Source organism: Excalfactoria chinensis, chromosome 3, assembly GCF_039878825.1.
Source record: "Excalfactoria chinensis isolate bCotChi1 chromosome 3, bCotChi1.hap2, whole genome shotgun sequence".
Lineage (NCBI taxonomy): Eukaryota > Metazoa > Chordata > Aves > Galliformes > Phasianidae > Excalfactoria > Excalfactoria chinensis.
In genome coordinates, this window is record NC_092827.1 from 2,380,155 (window position 1) to 2,403,721 (window position 23,567).

The window sequence follows — 23,567 nt, forward strand, 5'->3', positions numbered from 1 at the left end:
TGCTCGCCTGCTGAATAAGTCGCCTCTATGCGGTACGACGTGTTTTAAAAGGACAATGCGAGAGAAGGTTTGCCTGGGGAAAAAAAAAAAAAAAAAAGGAAGAAATAAAGGTTACAAATGGTCCAACTCCTCCTCTCCCCTTCCAAACCGAGAGCTGCCCTGGAACCGCACAGACCCAACTCTGCTTTAACCGTTCTGCTTAAAGTAGTTAATCGCTATTGAAATGCTTGCAGAGGAAGGCTTACGAAACACTTTCTTCTCCATTTTTCGCAGAGAAAGTGTTTCCAAGTTCTGAAATAGACAGCCCGAGTCTGAAGTATAAAGCTTTCAAAGGAAAACCATTGATCTAAATGTGTTCCTCTTAGTTTGGCTTGGATGTGCTGGGGAGATGCTGTTTTGGTGCTTTACTGCACAGGAGAGGATAATTTCTAAACATGTAAATAAAAGCATATTGCATGCGGGGGAAAGAGTAATATCTCACTGCAAATGATGAACCGCCTGGTGCAGAGACAACCTATCCTTTATTTTAGTTTAAATAGGGTTGAAAAAATGTTCATTAATTTCTCCATTCTGTGTGTCTGCCTGTTTGTATATCTATCTATCCATCCATCTATCAGTTTATCTATCTCTGTATCCATCTATCTATCCATCTATCTATCTATCTATCTATCTATCTATCTATCTATCTATCTATCTATCTACCTACCTACCTACCTACCTATCTATCTGTGTGTTATCTATCTATCCATCCTGCCCTCTATAAAAATAGAGGGTAAATGCACTATATAATATGCATCTTTGATCACTGTATGTTCATCTATACAAGGGTAGATGTATAGAGAAATACATACGTATGCTTTTACATATAGTCCCCTACAAATGGATCAGGTTTGTATGCATATATGCATATGTAACGTGTAGTATACATGTGCCTATGTAAATCCATACATAAGCGAGAATATATATAATTTACATATATAAATGGGTCACTTCTTATGTCTGCACATGGGAAAAGTTATATGTTTGGTGATAAAAGTGTGTACGTGTGCCTGTATATGTGTGTGAAACTGCATATATGTCTTTATCTGCCTGCCCAGAAGTCTATATATGTGTATATGCAGATATATAGTCACATATATGTCTGTAGATATATGTAACTATGTAACAGATAATGTTTTTACTATCCGATTGAGGTTTACTTCTGCAGCCTATTGTTTCAGACAACAGATATAAGTTGCGATGGAAGAGGAACGTCGGATTTGGTGTCTGTCCCCCATTTCCAATTATAGATGGATCATTACAGACAGAGAAGTACTGAGAATCCAGACATCTGCTCTTCACATGAATGCACTCACCTCCTAGAGAACAGCCTGCCATCATGCTCTGGAAACTGGTTGAAAATGTCAAGTACGAAGATATCTATGAGGTGAGTATATAATATGCATATGAGTAAGAGAGTATATGTATATTTAAATATACATCTAGCTGCATAGAGCCATACTATATAATACATATATAGCTCTACATCTGCTTACATGCAGATATAGAGACGCAGACACCCGCACACACAAATAGAGACGGGAAACAGAGTAAACGCTTAAATGCTTATTTATTGGCAAATTTGTAGCCGGGATGCCAAGTCCTAAACTTTTTTTTTTTTTTTGCCTTTTTTTTTTCTTTTTTTTTTTTTGCCTTTTCTTTTGTGGAAAAGCTGTTTGATGCGATTTAAAACATCAAAGAAACGATCTGAGGGTTGGAATGAGGCAACTTAAAGGCAAGAGTCGGATTGTTTAAGAGCCCGAATTAAATGTAATTCGATTAAATACGGGCAAATGTCGAGAAAGAGGGGGAAAAGATGAAATTAGAAGAGAAACGCGATCTGCTATTCGGGGACGGGATGCATTTCTTTATTTCTTTCTTTTCTTTTTGTCCTAGTTTCTTAATTTCCGATTCCAATCTAAGCTCAACCTGAATTTGGATATATATATATATTGTCTTTTTCTCGTTTTCACGACCGGATGGCTTTTTTACGACTCTTTTTACACGCATACACCGTAGATAAGATGTGCGCGTCCGCATCCACCCTCACTAATGACGAGGCACACACATTCTCGCACGTCCGTGCGTGCACACAGCCGAACCGATCCATCCAAAGCGGGCACGGAAAGTTCTGGGCTTTATTTTAGAGACCTCCTCGGGATTTTTGAGGTTCAAAAGCAGAGAGAGGCGGGAGGGGACGGTGTGTGTGTTGGGTGTGTGTGGGGGGGTGAGGCAATCACAGCAGAGCCAAACGGTTCTTAATTTTATCCGGATCTTTCCCAGCACGGCTCCCCGAATGCGTTCCTTGTAAGTAAAGCAGCGCGCTGGATCGGCTCCGAAATGGGAACAAATAATAATAATAATGATAATAATAATCAGATGGAGGGAAAGTTTTGCCGCTTCGTCAATGATTTTTTGTTTGTTTGTTTGTTTGTTTGTTCGGTTTTGTTTTTAATTTGGATTTGGTGGCGGTGGTGTTTATAGGAGCGGGGAGGGATTCGCACGGCTGTTGGGGTGGGGGTGTTGAAAGGGCTCTGGGCGATGCCGTCCGCCCCGGGGAAGCGCCGTCGGGGCCGCACCGCTGCAGCCTGCCGCTGCGGCCCCAAAGCGGTCCCGCACCGCTCCGGACTTCCATCGGGAAAGCGTTCAGTGTTAAATAGAAATGAGGAAACAATAAATAAGAGAGAGAGAGAGAGAGAAGCAGAAGGAGGGCATTGATCCGACTTTTCGCAGCCGGAGTAAGGACGGGAAAGAGCCGCAATATCTCCTGCTCTCCAAACTGCATTCAGGCTCGTTATCAACCAGCAGCGCAGCCCGGTGGGTGTGCGGGGTCCCACGGCCGCCCCCAGCCCCTTCGAGCCTTCCCTGTTCCTAGCACATCCCGGCCATTGTCTGTGCCGCAGCAGAGGGTGACAAAACGTCTCCCTTCCCGTCCTGCGAGGTGGGGGAATGTCGAGGCTTTCCCTTCCACTCTGGTTTTTGGAAGGAGAGCTGGAAGCTTCGTGCGTCCCTCCGCGGCCGTGGGAGCGGTGGGATGGGATAGAGTAATCCTAACCCGAGGGTGCGCTTCGGGTCATTCCGTACAGGGCATCCTTCAAAATGATATTTCTTTGGGTCGGTTTGAAAGAGAAGGAAGGATTATTAAAAGGAAAAAAAAAAAAAAAGAAAGAAAAAAAAAAAAAAAAAGAGAGAGAGAGAGAGAGAGAAAGAAAGAGTGAAAGAAAGAAAGAAAGAAAGAAGAAGAAAGAGAAAGAAGAAAGAAAGAGTGAAAGAAAGAGAGAAAGAAAGAAAGAAAGAAAGAAAGAAAGAAAGAAAGAAAGAAAGAAAGAAAGAAAGAAAGAAAGAAAGAAAGAAAGGAAAGAAAGAAAGAAAGAAAGAAAGAAAGAAAGAAAGAAAGAAAGAAAGAAAGAAAGAAAGAAAGAAAGAAAGAAAGAAAGAAAGAAAGAAAGAAAAAGTGTTTCCCCTCCTTTTTCTTTCCGATTTCTAATTAAGAACACGATGGTAGGGGCGTCTCAGGCGCTTAAATGGAATCTGTTCTTAAAACAAAAGTGTGTGTGTGCTTGTAATGGGGGCTGGGGGGGCTGCTCTGGGAAGTGTGAGTCTATTTAGGAAGGAACGTAAGTTGAACTTTAACAGAAATGGCAGACAGTCCAGTTGAACGAGTTTCTGCAGCATCAAAAAGGTTTTACATCGCCCCCGGCTTTGCCTCGAAACTAGAAATCTACTATCCTTTAAAAAAAAATCACTGCATTACATTTTACATTCGGGTGAAAATCGGGATAGATATGTGCATATCTATACGGCGGGTTGGGTTCTTTCTGCGTATCGGGCTGGAGGAGGATTCGGAATAGAAGAGAACCCAACTTCACCCCGTTGCAACGTTTATTGGGTTGCTCTGAATGAACGCGGGTCGGTAACGCGCACCAGAAGGGCTCAGTCTCCGCTGTAAATACGGACTGGAGTCAGTGCGCATTTCTTCTTCTTTTTGAGAAAGAGAGAGAGAGAGAGAAAAAAGAAGTGAAAGGATTAGGAAAGCCTCTGTTTTTCCTCGTTATTTGTTAAAAAATATATATAAATCTACAGGAACAAAAGCACCAAAGGCAATCAATTCACCGTATTGGGAATGTATAATTAAACGTAAAAAGGGGGGAGGAGGGGGGGGGGGGGGGGGGGGAAGAAAAAAAAAAAGAAAAGAAAAAAGAAATACGTTTTTTTCTTCTTCTTCGCCTCCAGCACTGCTTCATCTCCCTTCCCTGCTCAGTGTCTGCTTTCCACGTCTTCCCCCCGCTCGAGTTAATTGAAGTTCTGCCTCTTCCCTGCTAAACTTTTTCCCCCCTCTCCCTCTCCCCAAACTCTGCCCCTGCCAGCCCCCTCGTCTGATTACATCGAGTAATTCTCCACTGAATGAACGTCATTTACAATAGTAGGGGAGCTCTCGAGCTGGCTGCCAGCTTCACGCTCCATTTGGTCCTGCATTCTCCCTTTAAAGTAGTCGTGTAATATTAATAGTCATGAATATCAATTATTATGAGGCGGCGTAGGGAAGGAAAGGGAAGGAAGGGGTAGAGGAGCAGTCTGAGCCCAGCCTTGGGTTGAAGAGGATTGCGTTTGGGAGCTCAAAGGGGAAAAAGGAAAAAAAAAAAGAAAAAAAAAGAAAAAAAAAAAAAAAAGAAAAAAAAAAGAAAAAAATACCAGAAAAAAAAAAAATACAGAAAAAAAAAACCAACAGAGAGGGAGGGGTGAATCATATATATGTAGATAGAGGTTTCCAGGCTCGGTTTTGGGGGCATTGGTTCTTTTTTTTTTTTTTTTTTTTTTCTCTTTTTTTTTTTTTTTTTTTTCCTTTTTTGATGGATAGTCTCCGAAATACCTCAAGCTGTTCTCCTGTATCCAACACGGCCCTTTGCAGATCTCCTTGATATATATCTATATATATATATATATTATTTTTTTTTTCCTTCCAAATATTATCGCCACAGTCTTTGATTTTTAGCTATTACAAGACTTTTTTTATTTCCAGATGTTAGTCCACACCTATTCCGCCATGGTGAGTTTGGATCCATGTTGTACTAGAATTGCATGTTCTCTCTCTCTCGATCTGTTGTCTCTCTCTCTCTCTCTCTCTCTCCCTCTCTCTCTCTTTTAAACGCCTTTGGCTTGGTAATTTAGCACAATAATTGGAGGAGGCTTTGCAGCTGCTTCTCCCTTTTTGCATTGTGTGTTCTCCATTTGAGATTTGGGGGGGAGGAAAGAAGGGGGGGGGGGGTGGGAGAGCAGGGAAAAAAACTTTATTTCCCCCCCCCCCCCCCCCCCCCCCCCCCCCTTCTTCTTCTTCTTTTTAAACCCTATGTGCCATTGCTTGTGGGGGTACGAGCTGCACTTGGTGGAATATCTCTTTTTCTTCTGTATTTTCACCCCGCAGCTTCCGAGCGACTGGAGTGGGACAAAAGTCCTCTCCCACCTTTCCTCTGAAGCCTCCACATGCTTCTCTCCCCCAACCCCCCCACACCCCAAAAGACTTTACATTACAATTACCCCCATCCCCTCCCCCATCCCCTCCCACCCCTTTCTCCGGAATATAATATTGGAAAAAGAGACAAAAAGACACTGGGAGTTCCTGTTAGAAATCATAGCGGTTGGATTTGTTCAGTACTGATGTTTCGTTTTTATTCTGATTATTATTATTATTACTATTAGACTCTTTTATACAAAGGGTCCCTGTGATATTATTATTATTATTATTATTATTATTATTATTATTATTATTATTATTATTTCCCAAGTGTTTTCTCGGACAACTCCTTACCTCGGACTCTTCCGAGAAGTGCAAACTTTCCCCTTCGGGTCTTTTTTTTTTTCCCACGTGAAGATGGGTCGTTGATGTTGAGTTGCAGGGCTTCAACGGAGGGAATAAAGAGACGCTGGGAAACTTCGGGCAGGACGAGGGGTGGGTGGTGAGGAGGGATGGCTTTGAGGGTTCTCTCTTATATTTTTACAACTTTTAGTTTTATTTTGGGGACCGGTGGAGGGAGAACCGTGTTAGTAGAGCGGAGTCACATATCGTGTACGGAGCATCAGTCCTACATGTTTAATTATGACACGAAGCGTCTCTCCCTTCCCCCTCTTCTCCCTTCCCGAATTATTCCTGGGCATAGGTTTGGGTACGAAGCTCTGGGACACGGCTTGCAACTGGGGAGGAGGGACACCAACTACCATTGGTTCACCATGGTTTTACTTTTCCCTTATTTTGTTTTATTTCTGGGTTGGTGATTAATTGCTGGGTTTGCGTTCTTTATACATATATATATATAATGAAAAAAAGGGGGAAAAGGGGTAAAAAAAAGAAAAAGAAAAAAGAAAAAGCTCCTCTTTTTGTTGTTGTTGTTGTTGTTGTCGTCTTTCTTTCATCCCGCCTGTAGGACCGGCATGATGGAGTGCCCAGCCACAGTTCCAGGCTGTCCCAGCTGGGATCCGTCTCCCAGGGACCCTACTCCAGCGCTCCTCCGCTCTCTCACACCCCGTCCTCGGATTTCCAGCCGCCTTATTTCCCACCCCCCTACCAGCCTCTTCCTTACCACCAAAGCCAGGACCCTTACTCCCATGTCAATGACCCCTACTCCCTAAACCCCTTGCATCAACCCCAGCAGCACCCCTGGGGACAGAGGCAGAGGCAAGAGGTGGGATCAGACACCGGGTCACTGCTGCCACAGCCTCGGGCCGCCCTGCCCCAGCTCTCGGGACTGGACCCCAGGCGGGACTACCACTCGGTACGGCGGCCAGATGTCCTGCTGCATTCAGCTCACCATGGCCTTGACTCCGGCATGGGGGACAGCCTTTCCCTTCACGGCATCGGGCACCCGGGGATGGAGGAGGTCCAGGTAAGGCACCATGCTTCTTTTTCCATGGGCAATGCCTTTCAGTTGAGAAGTGTTTACAGTGGTTTTGATGTAGGTTAAACGCTTTTTGTCGCAATGAGATGATGATGATATTGCCCTTTCCCTCCCCAATTTTTTTTCCCCTTCCTTTTCTTTAGAACTCTTTATGTTTGGGGCGAATTTATTTCCTCGCTGTCACGCACGGGCTCCGCTTTGCCAACTGTCTGCTGCAAACCGCACGCGAACCAGTAGAGTGCGTGGAGCAAGCACAGGCTCTGCGTGCTCCACGTGCTCCCAAAGCTGGCAGGGTTGAAGCCTGGCTTTTCAAATCCCAGCTATTTCCCATGCAATCTCAACTCCCACCCCCCCCCCCCCCCCCCCCCCCCACTAATTTCCTGCACTCCAGGGACTGTGATGAAACTGTCAAATTACCACTTTTTTTTTTTTACTTTTTTTTTCCCTTTTTTTCCCCTCTTCCATTCGTGAATGAGGGATAATATCAACAGAGCCCACATCGAGAGGGGCCATCGGGACAGAGCCAGCCTCATCCCTCCCTTTTTAAGCACAATTATTAGGGTAGCAATGATTTTACATAGTTCTGTTCGCTCCTTTGGATGACAAAGGAGTTTCACGGGGAAGAAAGAGCAGCATTTCCCAGCCTTCCCCCATCCCACTCGAAACTCATCGTCACGTGTTGCTTCCTAAAAACGGAGTGACCCTTAACAGCTTCGGTGCTGGGGCGGTTGGCACCTTGCTTGAACAAGGCACGGCCCCGGGGGGGGGGGGGGGGGGGTGGGAGGATGCAGCCTCCGGGTCCGGCATCAGGCTTCAGAAAGTCAGGGTTTGGGGGGTTGCCTTTCTTTCTTTCTTTCTTTCTTCCAAGTTTATCTATCAGAGGTACGAAGAAGATACGTATTAAAACTTGGAATAAGCAAAGGGAGGGATGAGGGAAGGAGGTGTAGACTTCTAAGTTACAGGCAAGGGGAAAGGCAGGAGAAATGTAGAGAGGAAGAATAGTAAATAAAAGAATCGTAGTGAACATCGAGGCAGAGGAGATGTATAGCATCAGCCTGAGGACTGTCGTAGGGATGCAGAAAACCCCATGCTTGTCTGGAAATGTGGACTTGAGGAACAGGGAGGTTTTCTGCCCAGTTGTGCTGTTGCCTCCGAGCTCCATGACCGGTCATTGGTTTCTGTGGGTTTCTAAGCTGGTTTGGGAGACCTGGGGCTAGTCCTGAGCCCCACGGGAGTGTTGTGCAGGTCTCGGCTCGCATTCCATCGAGAATGCAGCAAGAGGCTCTGCTCCCTCTGCCCTTCTCTCTCAGCAAACGAGAGGCGTTAACTACTGTTTGTGCTTTGATATTTACGCCTTCTCCAAATAAAAGCCGGTAATTGTTGGCTTTTGTGAGAAAGAGAGAAAGAAGGGAAGAAAGGGGGAAAGAAGGGAAGGGAGAGAGGAGAAGGGGGGAGAGAGTCAGAGGAAGGAGGGAAGGGATAGAAAGAAAGAGAAGGATAGAGAGAAGAAAAGAAGAAAAAGAAGAAAGAAGGAAAAGAGGGAGAGAGAGAAGCATTGAAAAGCTCAGATCAGCAGCTTTTCCCTTCTTTCCCAGTGAAACAGCCCCGCGGATCCGAGCTCAGCCAGCTGCTGCCGCACACGGGCTGCTTTCCTCGGCTGGGGTAGGGATGGGGACGGGGAGAGGCAGCCGGGGCTGCGGGCCGAGTTGTTTGCTCGGGATGCTGAAGGCTCTGGGACTGGAAGCGGCCCCTTCTTTGTAAAAGTTTGGTGGCAAACTGAGGGAGGAGGGGAAGAGGGAGAGGGTATCCCAAGGAGAAACACGTGAAGGGAGAGGTATCCAACTGCAAGTTAGCTCAGGCAGCGGGGAAAGCAGCCCAGTCCTCTCCTACTGTTCAGCATTTTCTATTCTTGTCCCCCCACCAATGACAGATGAAGCCGGGCAATTTTCCACCGAGAATTTTAATATGGATCAGGTTCCGCTCGGGTTATGAGGATTCCCATTATTATTATCCAAGAAAGTGTTTCCAGAAATGATTCCAAACGCTTTATTTTTATTTATTTATTTATTGTAATGATGTTCTAAAAGCTGAACTGCTATGAGGTCAGACGTGTGTCTCTGCTTTAACTTATGTGCCTCTGATTAAATAGATGCCATGAGAAAAGGTTGGGCTGTCAAGGGGAGAAAAGAGAGAGGAGGGGAGCGCGTGACGGAGAGAAACAGTGGTTATTATATAAACACCAAATCCGGGCCATGTGTAAGCCATTGTCCAGGGCTAGAATTAAGTGACTGCAACACGATAGCGCTCTGTTATTGTAAACAGGACGTATTGTATTGCTATTGCTGCCCCTTTCGAGAGGAATTCTCAATCTGCCGCTGACGGCCGTCAGGAGGGGAGAGCCAAGACCTACTTTTGGCAAAGAAATTTGCATTATTTCATAGAGTTGCTGGAAAATCCCATTGCAACTCCAGATGATTCCTATTTCTTTTCACCATCTAGAGCAAAGCAGGGCTCTACTAAAAAGAGACAGGGCAACGATGGGAAAATCCGGGCTTAAAGGAAAACAGGAAAGGGTCGTTCTTTAGGATTTCCTCTCAGACATTTCCCTTGCTGTTGGATAAGGTGTAGGTGTATACATATGCCACATGCATATATATATGGGGAATTTATATATCTATGTGACATGTCTGTGTATGATATATATATTTGTGTGGCATATATATGTATGGTATGTGTATATATATATATATATGACGTGTATTCATATGGCTTGTCTACATATATATGTGTACATATATCTACATATACGGTATAAAGGAAGCTCCATGCTATCAGATTATTGGCAGAGGGGAGGGAAGACAATCTTCCTCTCTCAGTTTTCTAAGTATATCAGGAGCCCCCCCCGTCTCCCACCTCCCACTCTTCAACCACACATCTCCACTTCTCCTCCTCCCCATGCTCACGGCCGTCCCTCCTGTGTGCCAGCAAGAGACACGGAAAGTTAAGTCGCACACCAAAAGCACCCAACTCCCTTATAAAGTAACCCCTGGTATCACTTTTAACTAAAGAAGTCTAGTAATTAAAAGTCTGAGTTGTTTTTCCACGTTTCCGCATGCAGTCCTAATTAAATCTTTACGATCCTCTCTGTGACTATTAACTGCCAGCATGCTGAGCGAATATCCTGTACAAAAACCCAGCAGGAGGGCGTAATTAGATAGAAAATCAGACAGGAGTCTTCTCATTAACTACAACAACTAACCCACGTTGCTGATGGAGCGAGCGGAGTGCACGCACGCACATAAAGCGTGTGCACAGACCTATACCCCAGAGATAAGGTGAGAAAAGAGGAGGGGGTGAATAGAGAGGGAAGATGGCGTTTCGTATTTACCTCCAGCTCTGCGCCATCGAGTTGCAAGGCGCAGCACTCCAGCAGGCTGCAGGATTTGCTCATCATCCCTCCTCGGCAGCTGCTGAGGGAAAGGAGGGAAGAGTTTGTAATTGTATGTTGTGCCCTTTAGGTATGCGGGCTATTGATTAGGGGAGAGGCTGAGCCACGCACAGTGTAAGGAACAGCCATGTGAGTGCGCTTTGGAGTGCACAGGGAAGGGAAACGAAACAAGTGGAAAGATCCACGGGAAAAAAAATTGCTCCATCACCTTTTTTTGGAAGGAGATGTGATTTTCTCCTATATCATATCAGGGTTGGAAAGGTGGAGATAAGGGCTGGGGTCGGATGAGCTCAGCTCCTCAGAGAAGCCAATATGAAGTTGAAATAATAGGGAAGGGAATCACTGGTTTGCTGATAAGAGGTTTTCCTTATCATGGAAAGAAAAAATATATACGTGTTTGTGAGAGAAGTTCTTAAATACACCCATAACCCGAAAAGAAAAGGAGAAATAAAAGAAAATAAGAGGAAAAAATTGAAAAGGAAAGGGAAAAAAAGCCAAATTCTGTGTAGAAATAAGAACATCAAATAGAAAAATGAAAGATAAAAAAAAAACAAAAAACAAAAACAAAACCCATTAAGTATACAAAGTACACACAGGTCCCTCCTTCCACCTGAAACACGGAGTTCGCCCTGCAGCGGAACCTGTGGCAGTTCCGCAGTGAATTGCTCTCTCGACTCTGCTCTGATGGAGGTGATTTCGCTGCACCGAGCGCTGATCAGCGTTGGTTTGCAGTCTTGGACCTCACCATGGCGCTGAGATACGAGACCCGATGTGGGCTCTGCCAGCTTTGCCCCCTCTTTGTTCTCTCCCCCTTCTCGAGTGCCTTAATAACAGGTGTGCTCCGACAGGGACCCAAAAAGAACAACAATCGTAAAAAGAGATTTTTAAGGAGGATCGGGGGACTTTTTCTAGGCAATCAATTTCACAGTTGATACTTTTGATAACGCATAACCCCACTCGGCCCTCCCGGCCCGCAAATTCAGGACACGGAAGGGACCCCGGGGGCTGTAAATCTCTTTCTGCTTACACCCTACACGAAGTGGGCGTTGAGCTGCCCTCAGAATCTCCCAAGCTTTAATTAAAAGTCCATAACGCAAACTATTCTATATAGGAAGTAAATGGCCCTTGAATTATTAAGATGTAGCGGGGTTAAGCAAACAAACAACACAAAAATAGGAGAGGTGTGGGGGGGCGGAGGAGGGAGGGGAGAAAAGGGGAGGGAGAACTGAAGTTGTCCTTAATCGTGTTCATTTATGTCATGCAATAGATCTTGCAGATGTTGCCAAATTGCCGGATTTTCAAAGGGGGAAATGTAAAGCTTTCTCGAATGTCAAGATATCCACGAGATAGCCGTGGTTTTATAAGATAACAAAGCCAATATTGCGCCCCATATGCTTCACAGCTCCCTTTTATTTATTTATTTATTTATTTATTTATTTATTTATTTATTTATTTTTATTATTTAGGAGACTGTATAATTTGTAAGAATTTCATTTCCTTGTCGTTTGGGGGGGAATAATAATAACAAATAATAATACTCAAACTCCCTCCTCCCCTAGTGAATTAATATAAATGGAAATAACAGCAACCCCAGTTTGGAATGACATGATTTATGTACGCGGTTCTTTAATATCCAGTCAATTTGAATAGTGATGTTTTTATATCCACAGTCAGTTGAAGATGCCAATAACAGCGGTATGAACTTATTGGACCAGTCTGTCATTAAAAAAGGTATGGATGATTCCAACGAGATAGACAAACTTTTACTGTGCGGCAATACCCTTGTGATACATATATGTGTGTGTGTGTATATATATATATTTACTTCGGGACAATGAATGGGGAGGAGGCGGACATGGCAGCAAGATGAATCGCTGATTGGGTCTTTAGGTTGAGCGAAGGGGAAAAGGAAGGCAAAAGTTGGTTTCCCCCCCCCCTCCTCCAATCACACCGACGCCCTCAAATGGGGTACCCCCATGCTGTCCCCCATCCCCAACAGCCCTCCATGGGGGTCTCGTGGCTTTATACCTGGGAGGAAGAGGAGGGGGTTGACTCCACTTTTGGGCTGCAGTGCATCTCCCAGACGAGTGGGAGGTGGAGGGAAGAGAAAGCAATGCCTATGAAAAGCAGCTCTGCTTGCCTTCCCACCCCCCCACCTCCCCTTCCCCCTGCCTATTTTTTAAACCTCCCTACATATGCGCACATGATTTAGTGTAACTGCAGAATCACCCCATACTGTTAAAGGGAATGTGATATTAACAAATGTTTGCAGTCTCTCGTACAGCTGTAAGCAAAATAATTAACTAATTAAACTAATTAAATGTAATTACAATAACTCATTTCGGGCGTAATGCAGCTGCTTAATTTTTTTTACATTTCTCTGACAGTCACTGGAAGATGCTTGGCGATTAGTGTTGTGTTATGCTGATAGACATTAAACAGATCCCACACTGCAAATGTAGGGGAAGCTATCTTTAATTATCTAAGGAGTTTCTATTTCTAGATTCAATTTTAAGTACCAGAGATGAGGCTTAGAAATGCTGGCCCTTATGCTCACGATCAGCAGCGCTTATCTCTGGGACCTTATGATTTGTCAAACACTCATTGCAGCTACAAATACTTAGGATCTCGTAGAACCCAAAGCAAAATAATAAGCGTGTTTATTTAAAACGCGTTCAGGGCAGCGTGAGGTCCTTCCGTGTGTTTATTGTTTCTTATTTCAACCCTCGTGCGCCTCTACCACGAGGCTGCAGTTGGTTGAGGGATGAAAACTCGTTTGCGGCCACCGGTTGGAAATGTTGAAGAGGGAGAGACAAAGAATTCCTTGCTTAAAGGGAAAGGAGTTAGTTCGGCTTCTGTGCTTTGAGTGGGTGTTGCGGTCAGGATCTGCAACCTGATGGCTCCTGGTGGTGTTTTTCCCCCTCTCCTCTCTCTATTCTCCATCCTCCCCACTCCGCTTGCTGCCTCATGGGCGATGTTTCCTCGTGGGCGTTGTTTGATTAATTGGTAGTTGATTTGCGGTCGGGAGTCTCCTTTGTAATGCTGGGCCGCTCTCGCACTTTCGTTTCACAGCCTTTAACCCTCTCCCAGCCTTCTCCCCCCCCCCCCCTTCCCCGGTTTCCCATTCAGATCCGGATGCGAACCGCAGCACGGATTAGGGTCAGGATGGGATGAGTGCGCTATGCCTCGAGCAGAGGAGATGGGCACTGCGCGGTGCCATTGGGAGAGGTGCGCTGAGTTCTACCCGTGTTACATGTGCCCTTTGGAAATGACATTACTAAAAGGCACCGAGATCCATCTGCTGCTATGCTAAAGTCACTGTAGTTGCATTTTCTTCCTAATGAATCTTGCCAGCAGAAGGGGACAGTGTGGGTTCGGTTTCTTTTCTGGGTGCGGTGAAGTGGCTGTTGAGTGGGGGGTAGAGTTTGGTATAGGAAGTGGGGAATGGAATCATAGAAACACAGAATGGCCTGGGTTGAAAAGGACCACAGTGATCGTTAGTTTCAACCCCCTGTTATGTGCAGGGTAACCAGCCACCAGACCAGGCTGCCCAGAGCCACATCCAGCATGGACTGGGGCCAAAGGAGTAACACAGAGAGGCTTCCATCCGAATTTCACTTTGTTCCCTGCGCTGTGAGAGCTACTTTAGAGCAAGAATAAGTTATTTAAACTCTGTGAGTGGTTATTGCAGGCAGAGATGCAAAGAGTTATGGGTTTGAGCACCCCTTGTGATACGTATTTACTAAATGAGCAGCAGAGGAGTTCTATTCTGCCCGAACGTAGCTTAGATCCTAAAATGCTTTAATTAAACTGTAGTGAAAAGAATATAACGTGAACTCAAAGCATCAAGTTAATTATGTCATCCAGGCTGTGCATGCCTCCTTCTTTATGGACTCTGAGGCCTGCAGAGGGAATTATCTACCCATCAATGCAAAGGGATTGCCAAAAATATTAAGGAAATCATAAAGGGATTCATAGGCAGCTATCGATTTATCTCACGTATCGATCCCACACAATGGATCCCGCATGCAAGGCCCCTTGTTATGTTTGCTATCTGAGCTTACTTGACATTTCTGAAGTAATTTAGTTAAGAGGAAATGAGTTGTTCCCAGTAGAGAGAGCAAACGAGTGGAGTGAAGGTAGCCAGCGTGATAAATGGCTCTTTCATTTGGAGATCTCCAGAGCTCGTTTAAGGCTAATTTTCTGTATTAGCCCCCTTTGAGCTATTAATGCAATAGGCAGGGACCGTGGCCCCTCATCTCTTAGCTGCCCCATTAGAGCGAGCATTAAGCTCCCAAGCCTGAGCTCTGCTGCGGTGGTGGTGAAATAATGAAAGGTGCTTTTAAAACTCTCCTAATCTAAGCTGGCAGAGGGTGGTTAATACGATTTGAAGGGAGCTGGTCAATGAACAATCAATAAACTAATAATGAGAAGGATGCGGTACATTAACAGTCTAAAACTCCAACAAGACATTAAAAAATCATCGTTCACTCCTAGTCCCATTAAGATTTGGGTGGTGGGAGTGGGAAGGAGGGAGCCAGATAAATCATCGGGATGATAATAAACATCAAGGGAATGAATACCAGATTTAACTCAGCCCGAAGAACTTACTGGCTGCAGGTTTGGAGGCCTTACCCTCCGTTCCCGTTGCAATGAAGGGCAGGTTTTCCAAGTGTCGGCTCCCCCCGTCATCTGCTCATCCGAAATCCGCTTGGCACTCTCTATGGTAAAATCAGTCTTCGTCACTCAAATCCCTGCGTGGCCCGAGCGAGAAGTTAATTTTTTGTGACTCTGGGGCACAGTCAGTGACCTTAACGTTATCCCGATGTATTTATTTACTTTCAGCTGTTCCTGAAGCCCGGCCGTACCTTCACATCTGATTTAGCACGAAGGGCCATTTTAACCCAGACGCCTATTTCGTTGTCTCCTTGCAGACACGCTCTCTTAAAGACATTATTTTAAAGAAACATGTGAAAGGAGCTCTTTTAACTTTGTTTTTCCCAAATAACTCTGAGTCGAGCAAAGCTCCTCCCCACCCCCTCTTGAAGTATCCAGCAATAAATGATTAACTGAAAACCACTCCGGACACAGCCTTCCAGATGATAGATCTGGGAATCTAAGCATTTTCTCCGGTTGCCCATTGAGCCTTGAGATTCCTTTTAATTTAATGCACAGCAATTTCGGAGGGAATATGTTTCACTTTGAAACGTGCTCTTGGCTTCCTGGGGGAAAGGGAACGAGGAGGAGAAGACAGGGGATGTTTACACTTTCTGTATTTGCTCATTAAGACTTAAGCGATGATAGGGTCTTTAGTGGCAGCGGGCAGTCATTGTCCCTCTATTTAGTGACAAAGGCGGACCCAATCACCAGGAACAACGCAGCCTTGTTGCTCTGATGGACTTCTTGCTCACTTCACACCCAGTAGGCAGATTAAAGGGGCTGAGGGCTGTTTGACACCTCTTCAGTAATTAGTTCGCCAGCGCTGTTTGCTAATAAGACATACTAATCGCCATGGATTGTTTCATTAATTGATTGATTGATGCTTCGGCGATCATATTTTGCAGCGTTACTGCAGCGATGTCCGTAGCTCAGAGCTCCTCCTTCTTTTTTTTCCAGCTATTTTCAGGCCACGATTCTATTTATCCCTTCAGTTTGAGTGGTGTTAAAATGCCCTTTTAGTGCCATTTACGCTCCTGCGTGCGCATTTTCCCTCGTGTGCGGAGAGCAGCCCCACAGAGAATCACCACCAACCCCCAATAATAATAATAACAATAATTAAAAAAAGGGGGAAAAATAAAAAGAACCAACCCCTAAGACTTAATGTATGCACAGAAAATTGTAAACATGTAAAGAACTGAAAGCTTCACGCTGAGTTTCGCCATGCTCCATTTCCCCACCATTTCCTGCTGTCGTTTTAAAGCGATCTCGCTCATCTAGAGATCCCGTTTGCAGGAACAGTATGCTTATAATTACTAACAAATCAAGCGGCTACTGTTGCTCTCCCGCTTTATTGATAAGCTGAAGAGAAATGGAAGGGGAAGGGATGACAAAGAGGATGGAAGTCACCACGGGGAGAGAAAGAGGGAGGGAAGAAGGGAAGAAACGGGGGAATGGGGAGAAAAAGCGAGAAAGGGGATGATTTGGGAAGGAGGGATGATGGGAGAGCGGTCACGTCTGTAGTTAAATACAGTTCTGGAGCACAAGGACAACAAGAAGTAAATCAGTGGGGAAAAAAGTTGAAGGGGAGGTGGTGGGGACGTCGTGCAGTTGTGTGCTGTTCTGGCAGCAGCCACAGCAATCCCTGAGCTACGGGGAGAGCTGACATCGACTGGAAATCACCTCCCGTTACGGTGCGCATTGGTTTGCACGCCCGCGGGGCTGTGACACGCGCAGTGCACACGCGGACGCGTGTGGCCGTTCATCTCCACGTTCTGTTCTCTCTGCCTATATATAACCGGAAAGCGACAGCCCATGATAAACATACAGATCCGATGTAGATAGCGATAATTCATTCCATGGCAAACACGGATTTTTTAATTTTTTTTTCTTATTTTTTTTTTTGGAGGAAGCATTAGGTAATTTACAGAAGATACAGAGCGTAGATAGAACACATCTCTCTGAAGCTATGAAATCGCGATAGATATGCTTACACCGCCTGGAAAAGCCTGTGGAATGGGATGGGTGTTATTAAGGCTCCCAACTGCTCGCTGTGTTCGTGCAGTACTTTTTTTGGGGGGGGAGTAGGGGGGAAGGGACACCGCTGGGAGCAATGAGGCTCAGCAGAGCAGGGAAGGAGCCTGGCTGCTCACCGACAGCAATTCGCAGGGGAAAACCAACCCCCCGAGCACGTGAAAAGCCCATATTTCAGAGGTTAACTAATGTGAGAAGTGCCACGACGGGAGGTGTGGGGTCTCTTGAAATCGTCGCACGGGTAACTCTCTCTTTAGTGAGTTTAGACTAAGATCAGATGGCCGCGGAATTGCTGCCTCTTGTTTAATTTCTCAGTTCACTGGACAGTGACCTGATAAAGCGGTCACTAAATATAGACACGGTAGAGGTGCGCCCGAACCACTGAGTCCGTGTGTTTGTCCGGAGGAGGAGAGAGAGAAAAAAAACCACACCAAACAACAGCCAACCTACCAAAACCAGTGATGAAAAACCATTTGGTGTGGCAATGCGTTAATCCAACTCTTCTTTTACTTTGTCTTGATGGTGCGCTCGCATGATGCTGCAGAGCGCTGTATGTGGCATATACAATATATCTATGTATAACAGGGGCACGACAGAGTCTCTTTTATTTTTACTACCCCGAAGGAGTCTCTTCCTACAGAATCAACGGCAAAAATCCTATTAAGAGCAAGGAAAGGCCTCTAACTCTCTTGTTACTGTGCCGATCTTCAACTCTTTGCAAATGCCTTTATGAGCTGCATAATGTGCACAACTAAAAATAATAGAGAAATAGGAATCCGTTTCACTTTCCGATTCCCTGAAGAAAAGCCACTCCGAATAATTTGTTTATACTGGAGACTATATACAGGCAATACGTGTATCTGAAATCGACATGCCTTTTGGTTTTTAGCTGTTATAGGGCTTTTATTGTGGGGGTCTGGTCTGGCGGTAGGAAATGATCTGTAATAAAAACAGTGAAACACGGTTGTGTCTATTCCATACGCTGAGGTTATAAAATTGGCAATTGCCCAGTAGTTAGCACTTGGTAATATATTAGGATACCCGATCTTATTGTTTAGCAACTCCAGACGACTTAAATATCCCCTCAACCCTAATGGCTTGATTCTCCAGATATGTCGCAAATAAACAGGGTTTTTATGGCTAATAGCCGGCATATGCGCACAAATAGAGCTCTCTGATTTGCCGAATCGGTTTTGCAATTGATTTGAGTGGGAAAAAGGGAAGAGGGCGAAGCGGTATCAGAGCTGTGTGAGGGTCTGTAATCAATTAAGCGTTCTCCACCGCGGTCGCGGAGCTCACTCCGCGCGTCGCGTTGTGGCTATCCGCGAGGAAGCAGCGGTAGCAGCTGTCAGCTCTTATTAACTCCTGCATAAAACATACCTTAAGTACGGTTTGTTATCAATTACTCGCCGAAATGAAACAACTGGGAAAAGGCAGGCGAGGCTCCCTATAAATTAAAGCGATTGGTTGATTGATTAGCGCACCTGCCGTAAATCAGAACGGTTGAGGGCAATTATGAGCGAGCGGTTGAAGTTCATTTGCAAACAAAAACCCGCGGCTCATTTCTTGTTGTTTGTTTCTGAGTTGGGTTTGGGTGCCATAAAGGAGATTTGCTCGGTCTGATCCCCTCCTTTACTCTTAACACAGCCCTCGTTTTTCAGAGCAATGGGATCAAGTTGGTCGTGGACAGGATAAAAAGTTTCTGTTTTGTTGTGGTTGGCCTTTTTTCTTCTTTATTATTATTATTATTAAATCTTTCGTAACTTCCTTTCCATAGCTTCCAGCCCTCCCTTTGGGGGCTGGAACTTGATGATCCTTGAGGTCCTTCCCAACCTATTCTATGATCATACATAATACCGTACCCAGATCTCCTTTCTGTAGAAGAGTTCTCACTGCTTTGAGGACAGCACAACACGGTTCAGTTGGTGCACGTCATGACTTAAACCGAGATTTTGTTTTTCTGCTGTTCATCTTTTTCTATTTTTTTTTTTTTATTTTTATCAGAAGGAAAAGGCTCATCTTGTTTCATAAACCAGACTTAATAAAAACACAAAGCAATAACAGAGCTGTCTTCTGGTTGCTGTATCCTCCAGCCTCCACACTTATTTAAGGCAGCAACTCCCTCAGTGTAGTGAATTTATTCCTGGCTCAGCTTAGAAGTAATGGGAAACATGAGCGAAAGAAGTAATTCTTTTTCTTTCCTTGCAAAGCGTCAGGTGCTGTCAGCTGTACAAAAACACGGGGAAGGGGGAGCAGGAGGGGGGAGAGAGGGACGTAGAACCCGAAGTTGCCAAATGCTTCAGACACGTGTTGTATTTCTCAACAGTTGAATCCTTCACAGAGGCTGTGCTGCATCACCATCCTTGTTATTATCACATTCCTTGTTATCCTCCCCAAAACAGCGTGGGATGGGGGGGGGAGGAACACATCCCCTTTTAGTTTGCTGTAGAGCTGAAAAGTTCCCTTTCATTTTGCTCTGCTGTGCGTGTTAGAGTGTGGTTACGCTGTGCTGTTCGTGCCATGACTGTTTTTCCCCTCCCTTCCTTTTTCTTTCTCCAGTTCCTGTCCCTCCAAAATCCGTTACTTCTTTGATGATGAATAAAGATGGCTTCCTGGGTGGAATTTCGGTCAACACCGGAGAGGTGTTCTGCTCTGTCCCCGGCCGCTTGTCTTTGCTTAGTTCAACTTCCAAGTACAAAGTAACAGTGGGAGAAGTTCAAAGGCGCCTTTCTCCCCCAGAGTGTCTGAACGCATCCCTGCTAGGAGGAGTACTGAGAAGGTAAGGGGTTGGGGAGGCTGTGTTACGGTGAGGGTAAGGTGATAAGATGGCTCTGAGATGAATGTAGGGGAAGTACAGACAAATCAAGCCCGGTGTAGCTTTAATCAGAGCTTCTCGAAACATAAACTATCAGCAGCTCGGGTAGGCAGTAATTTGGATTTCCATCCGGAAAGGGCTGCTATCGGAATCCTTCGCAGTTGGTGCAAATCACCTCCTAATGGCCCGGTCAGTGCTGTTGAATAACTCTAAGTAGTTAACGTTATTGGTCCTTGTTAAGTGAACGGTAGGGAGCGACCTCCAGGCCTGGGTACAGATCCGATGAGCGGAATATTGCTCATTCACTAACGAGAATTTAAGCTCTGAAGTCACCACCTGGATGAACACGGAGAAGGGGCTTTATCTTCTTAGAAACGATTGAAAGACTTAATCGTCAGTGTGGCTTTCCTGTAGGGAAACTGACCTAAGAACATACACCGAGGAGAACAGAAAAGACGTTACGGTGGACGTTCTCCCAAGCCAGTGCAAAGCGGGGAGAGTACAAAATATGGCAGACTGAGAAATAGAGTGATTTCATGCGGCTCACTGATAAGTATGAACTGGATCAGAATAAATCTCTTTTTACTCATAGAAGTTGCAAATCTTGGAGGAGGAAGGGTGCTGCCAACTAGTAGGCAACATAGTAGGCAAACACGCCGTGTTTGTTTGTTTTCCTGCAATTATTACTGTGTTGAGGTCAGGAGCTCTGTGTCTGGAGAGGGGCACGATGCCTCGCTCCGTGCAGTCATCCTATAGCGCACGTGGGAATGAGGAGCTCCTAAAATAGCTGCCGTTCCACGTGGATGTCTGTAATCAACGCTCAGCCGCGATCTGTGCCAGGGAGAGGAGCAGAGGTTTGCTTAGAGACGGCAACACGCCTGCAAATGGAGCAGGAGGATATCGGAGAGATACAGTGTAGAAAATGTAATTATCAAGGAAAAGAAACCTCATTATAGAGCTTCAGTGGATTACCGGAGATGGCCCAAGCCGTAATCATTGGCTACTGCTGACTTCAGTTCCTATCTTGAATCTGGATTTTAGACAAGCTTTGGTTCAGGGCAGATGAAATATAGGAAGCTGTTCTGCTGCGTACCCCTATTTACTCTGATAGCAAATAGTGGGAAGCCAGCCTGCTTTCTCTATCATTACTGGCTTCCTTGTTTTTTTTTGTATGTGTGACTGCTAAGTCTTTAACATTTGTTAACTAAGAACCAAGAAGTTTTTGGGATGGACTGTGATCTCAGTGCCAAAATTCTCACTGCTATCACAGGTAGAAGGATTCCACCCCTCGAGCTGTACATACCTACGGGTGTGAGAACAATAGCTCCGTATTTCCCACCTATGGCTCGCTTATCCTTTCAGTGTCCTTATCAATAACCTCCGACAAATATTCACGTCTTCCTTCAGGCGCCCAAATCCCCGTGTAGAACGTGGTGCCTCCGGGTGAGCATTGCCTCTCCGCACGCGTTCACATGGGCACGAAACGGATCCTAAGTGCTTTCCCCCATTCTGCCTACCCGCAGTTTCTCCCTTCGAGCATTTTATTTCTCTTTTTTTTTTTTTTTTAAAAAATTCCTTCTTATTATTCCCGGACTAAATGATTATTTATTTCTCCTCTGTCTTTCTGTCCAGCTCCACGTTCCATCCTAACGGAATGCCATACAATAGGAACTCATTTGTTCTTTAGCTCAGAACTCTCTGCTATCTGCCATTATTTGATTTCCCTGGGTGAAAGCGGGTGAAAAGTGGGCTCATCCCCACTCCCACCCTTGGGAGAAATTAAGCAAATAACAGCAAACTCGGGCACAAATCAGCCCACCCAGAGCGCTGAACACAGGGTGAAAACCTTTACAGGGCTCCACTGATTGCACAGACTGAACGTTTCTTCCAGGAACACCGCGAGGCTTAACGACCATCTCGATTTCTTTGCAATTCTAGAGCCAAATCGAAAAACGGGGGGAGATCTTTGCGAGAAAGGCTAGAAAAAATCGGTTTGAATTTACCAGCCGGCAGGCGTAAGGCTGCAAATGTCACTTTACTCACCTCCCTGGTGGAAGGTAAGCGAGGGTCGCAGCTCCCTTCACACCCCCTCCCACCTCGGGGTTGGCGTTTCGCGAGGCACAAAAGGCTTTGGGGGATCAGGTGGAAAAGCCTCGCGGAGGTGAAATGTAGGGCGGGTAGGAGGAACGCTTGTCAAGGATTCCGTCCCAAACAGTGTCCCCGGATGGGGAATTGGGGCTGGTGGCACGAATGGTGTGTGTGTGTGTTTGTGTGTGTGTGTGTGTGTGCTCGGGCTGGGCAGTGCCGTTCTTCATTGCTATCAGAACCGGGCAGTGCTCCCCGACTCCACGTCTGCTCCATCCTCCCACTAATTTGTTCCTCCCGAGTTTGTTTGTGGTTGAGGCTCATTATGGTTGACCCTCAGTGAGGAAAAAAAGTATATCTGGTGAAAGAAATAATCAGTTTAAGACTTGGGGAGCACAGTTTATGATAGGTAGAGCAGAACAAGGACTCAAGCTATTTCCAAGGAAGCAGAGAGGGAAGGGGAGGAGGGGGGGGGGGGGGGGGAGGGGGCTGAAGTTTCATCATGATCATTACGAAGTTTCATAAGGATCAGAGAGTCCAACTCCTCATTCAGCTGATGCCATTTTGGTGTTCAGTGTGTTTTCTTCGATTTACTGTTACTATATCAAAGAGCCATTCTTAAAGCCCCTAATATATTTAGGATATGTGTAAGTTTATGTGAAAGGGAAGTTGGACCTTCTCCAAAAGACATAACCGGAATAGTAGGGATGCAATTATGAATTATATGTATCTACGTTACACATACACACTGAGAGGCGTAGGAATAATCCACTTATCTCTTCCGCATACAAGCATGCATAAACATTTGTGCTAGATATTAACTTTCCGGCTCTTCTTGGTGGAGTTGTGGCAGCGATAAGCCCTCACCGCATGTAGAGCTGGGGCTGATAGCAGCTCCTTGCGGTAGTGCAGGGCTCAGATACAGGCACGGGGGTGCACGCTGTAGGGGATGTGCAGCATTATGGATGCACCCAGGGTGCTGATCCATAGGTGTGAATTCAGCTGTGTGTGAGAAACTCTACTCACAGCAAAAGCAAAGCTAGCTTGAAATCTCCAGAGCCCATGAGGATACACAGTGATGCTATACCCCATGTTAAGAGAGTAGGAAGGTGTGTGCATCGCTCTCCTGGTTTCCTTACAAATCAACAGCAGTTTCTCTCATGAGAGCTTCCTCCTTTTGGAAGAAGCTGCACCTGATGTGGGTGAAGTTTGCTTGGTGCCAGCTGACAGGCTTGGTTGATGCTGTCATTGTACTCCAGCTGGCATCAACTGGAGAGATGGGGCAGCCACTGTGGGGACACTCCGGGTACCCTCACATTCAGTTAAGAGCTTTGTTGATTAGCGAGAAGCTTTGGGAAGCAGAGATGACATTGGAAAATGACTCCTGGTCGTTAAAAGTAACACAGTCCTGGAGTTATTAGACCTATCTGTTTTGCGTGTTGGAAATCTTCCCCTTTGCTCCCTCAGGCAGTGCTTTAAAGGGTTTAACACTTTATTCTGGAGGAGTTGAGCTATAATCTGGTGGAATCCCCTTAGAGTCTGGGGGTGCTGTTTCTTTTTTAATTACTTTTCCCCCCTCTTCTTTTCCACCTTTCTTTGA

The 23,567-nt window shown here is 45.4% G+C and overlaps 1 protein-coding gene across 3 annotated transcripts in view; it reads left to right on the forward strand.

The window, feature by feature from the left end:
* The first annotated feature begins 364 nt into the window (after positions 1-364).
* The window catches only part of TFAP2B (transcription factor AP-2 beta), a 33,235-nt gene continuing 10,032 nt past the window's right edge, over positions 365-23,567 (forward strand). Inside the window, exons 1-7 of one of the 3 annotated variants that reach the window (XM_072331786.1) lie at positions 365-436; positions 1,221-1,426; positions 5,060-5,086; positions 6,459-6,917; positions 12,048-12,108; positions 19,627-19,846; positions 21,821-21,939. In XM_072331786.1, the coding sequence (XP_072187887.1) occupies positions 1,346-1,426; positions 5,060-5,086; positions 6,459-6,917; positions 12,048-12,108; positions 19,627-19,846; positions 21,821-21,939 (967 nt within the window). In that variant the 5' untranslated portion in view covers positions 365-436; positions 1,221-1,345. Of the gene's footprint in view, positions 437-1,220; positions 1,427-5,059; positions 5,087-6,078; positions 6,302-6,458; positions 6,918-12,047; positions 12,109-19,626; positions 19,847-21,820; positions 21,940-23,567 lie in introns of those variants that run through there. The other 2 variants (XM_072331785.1, XM_072331784.1) reach the window with 2 other exon arrangements.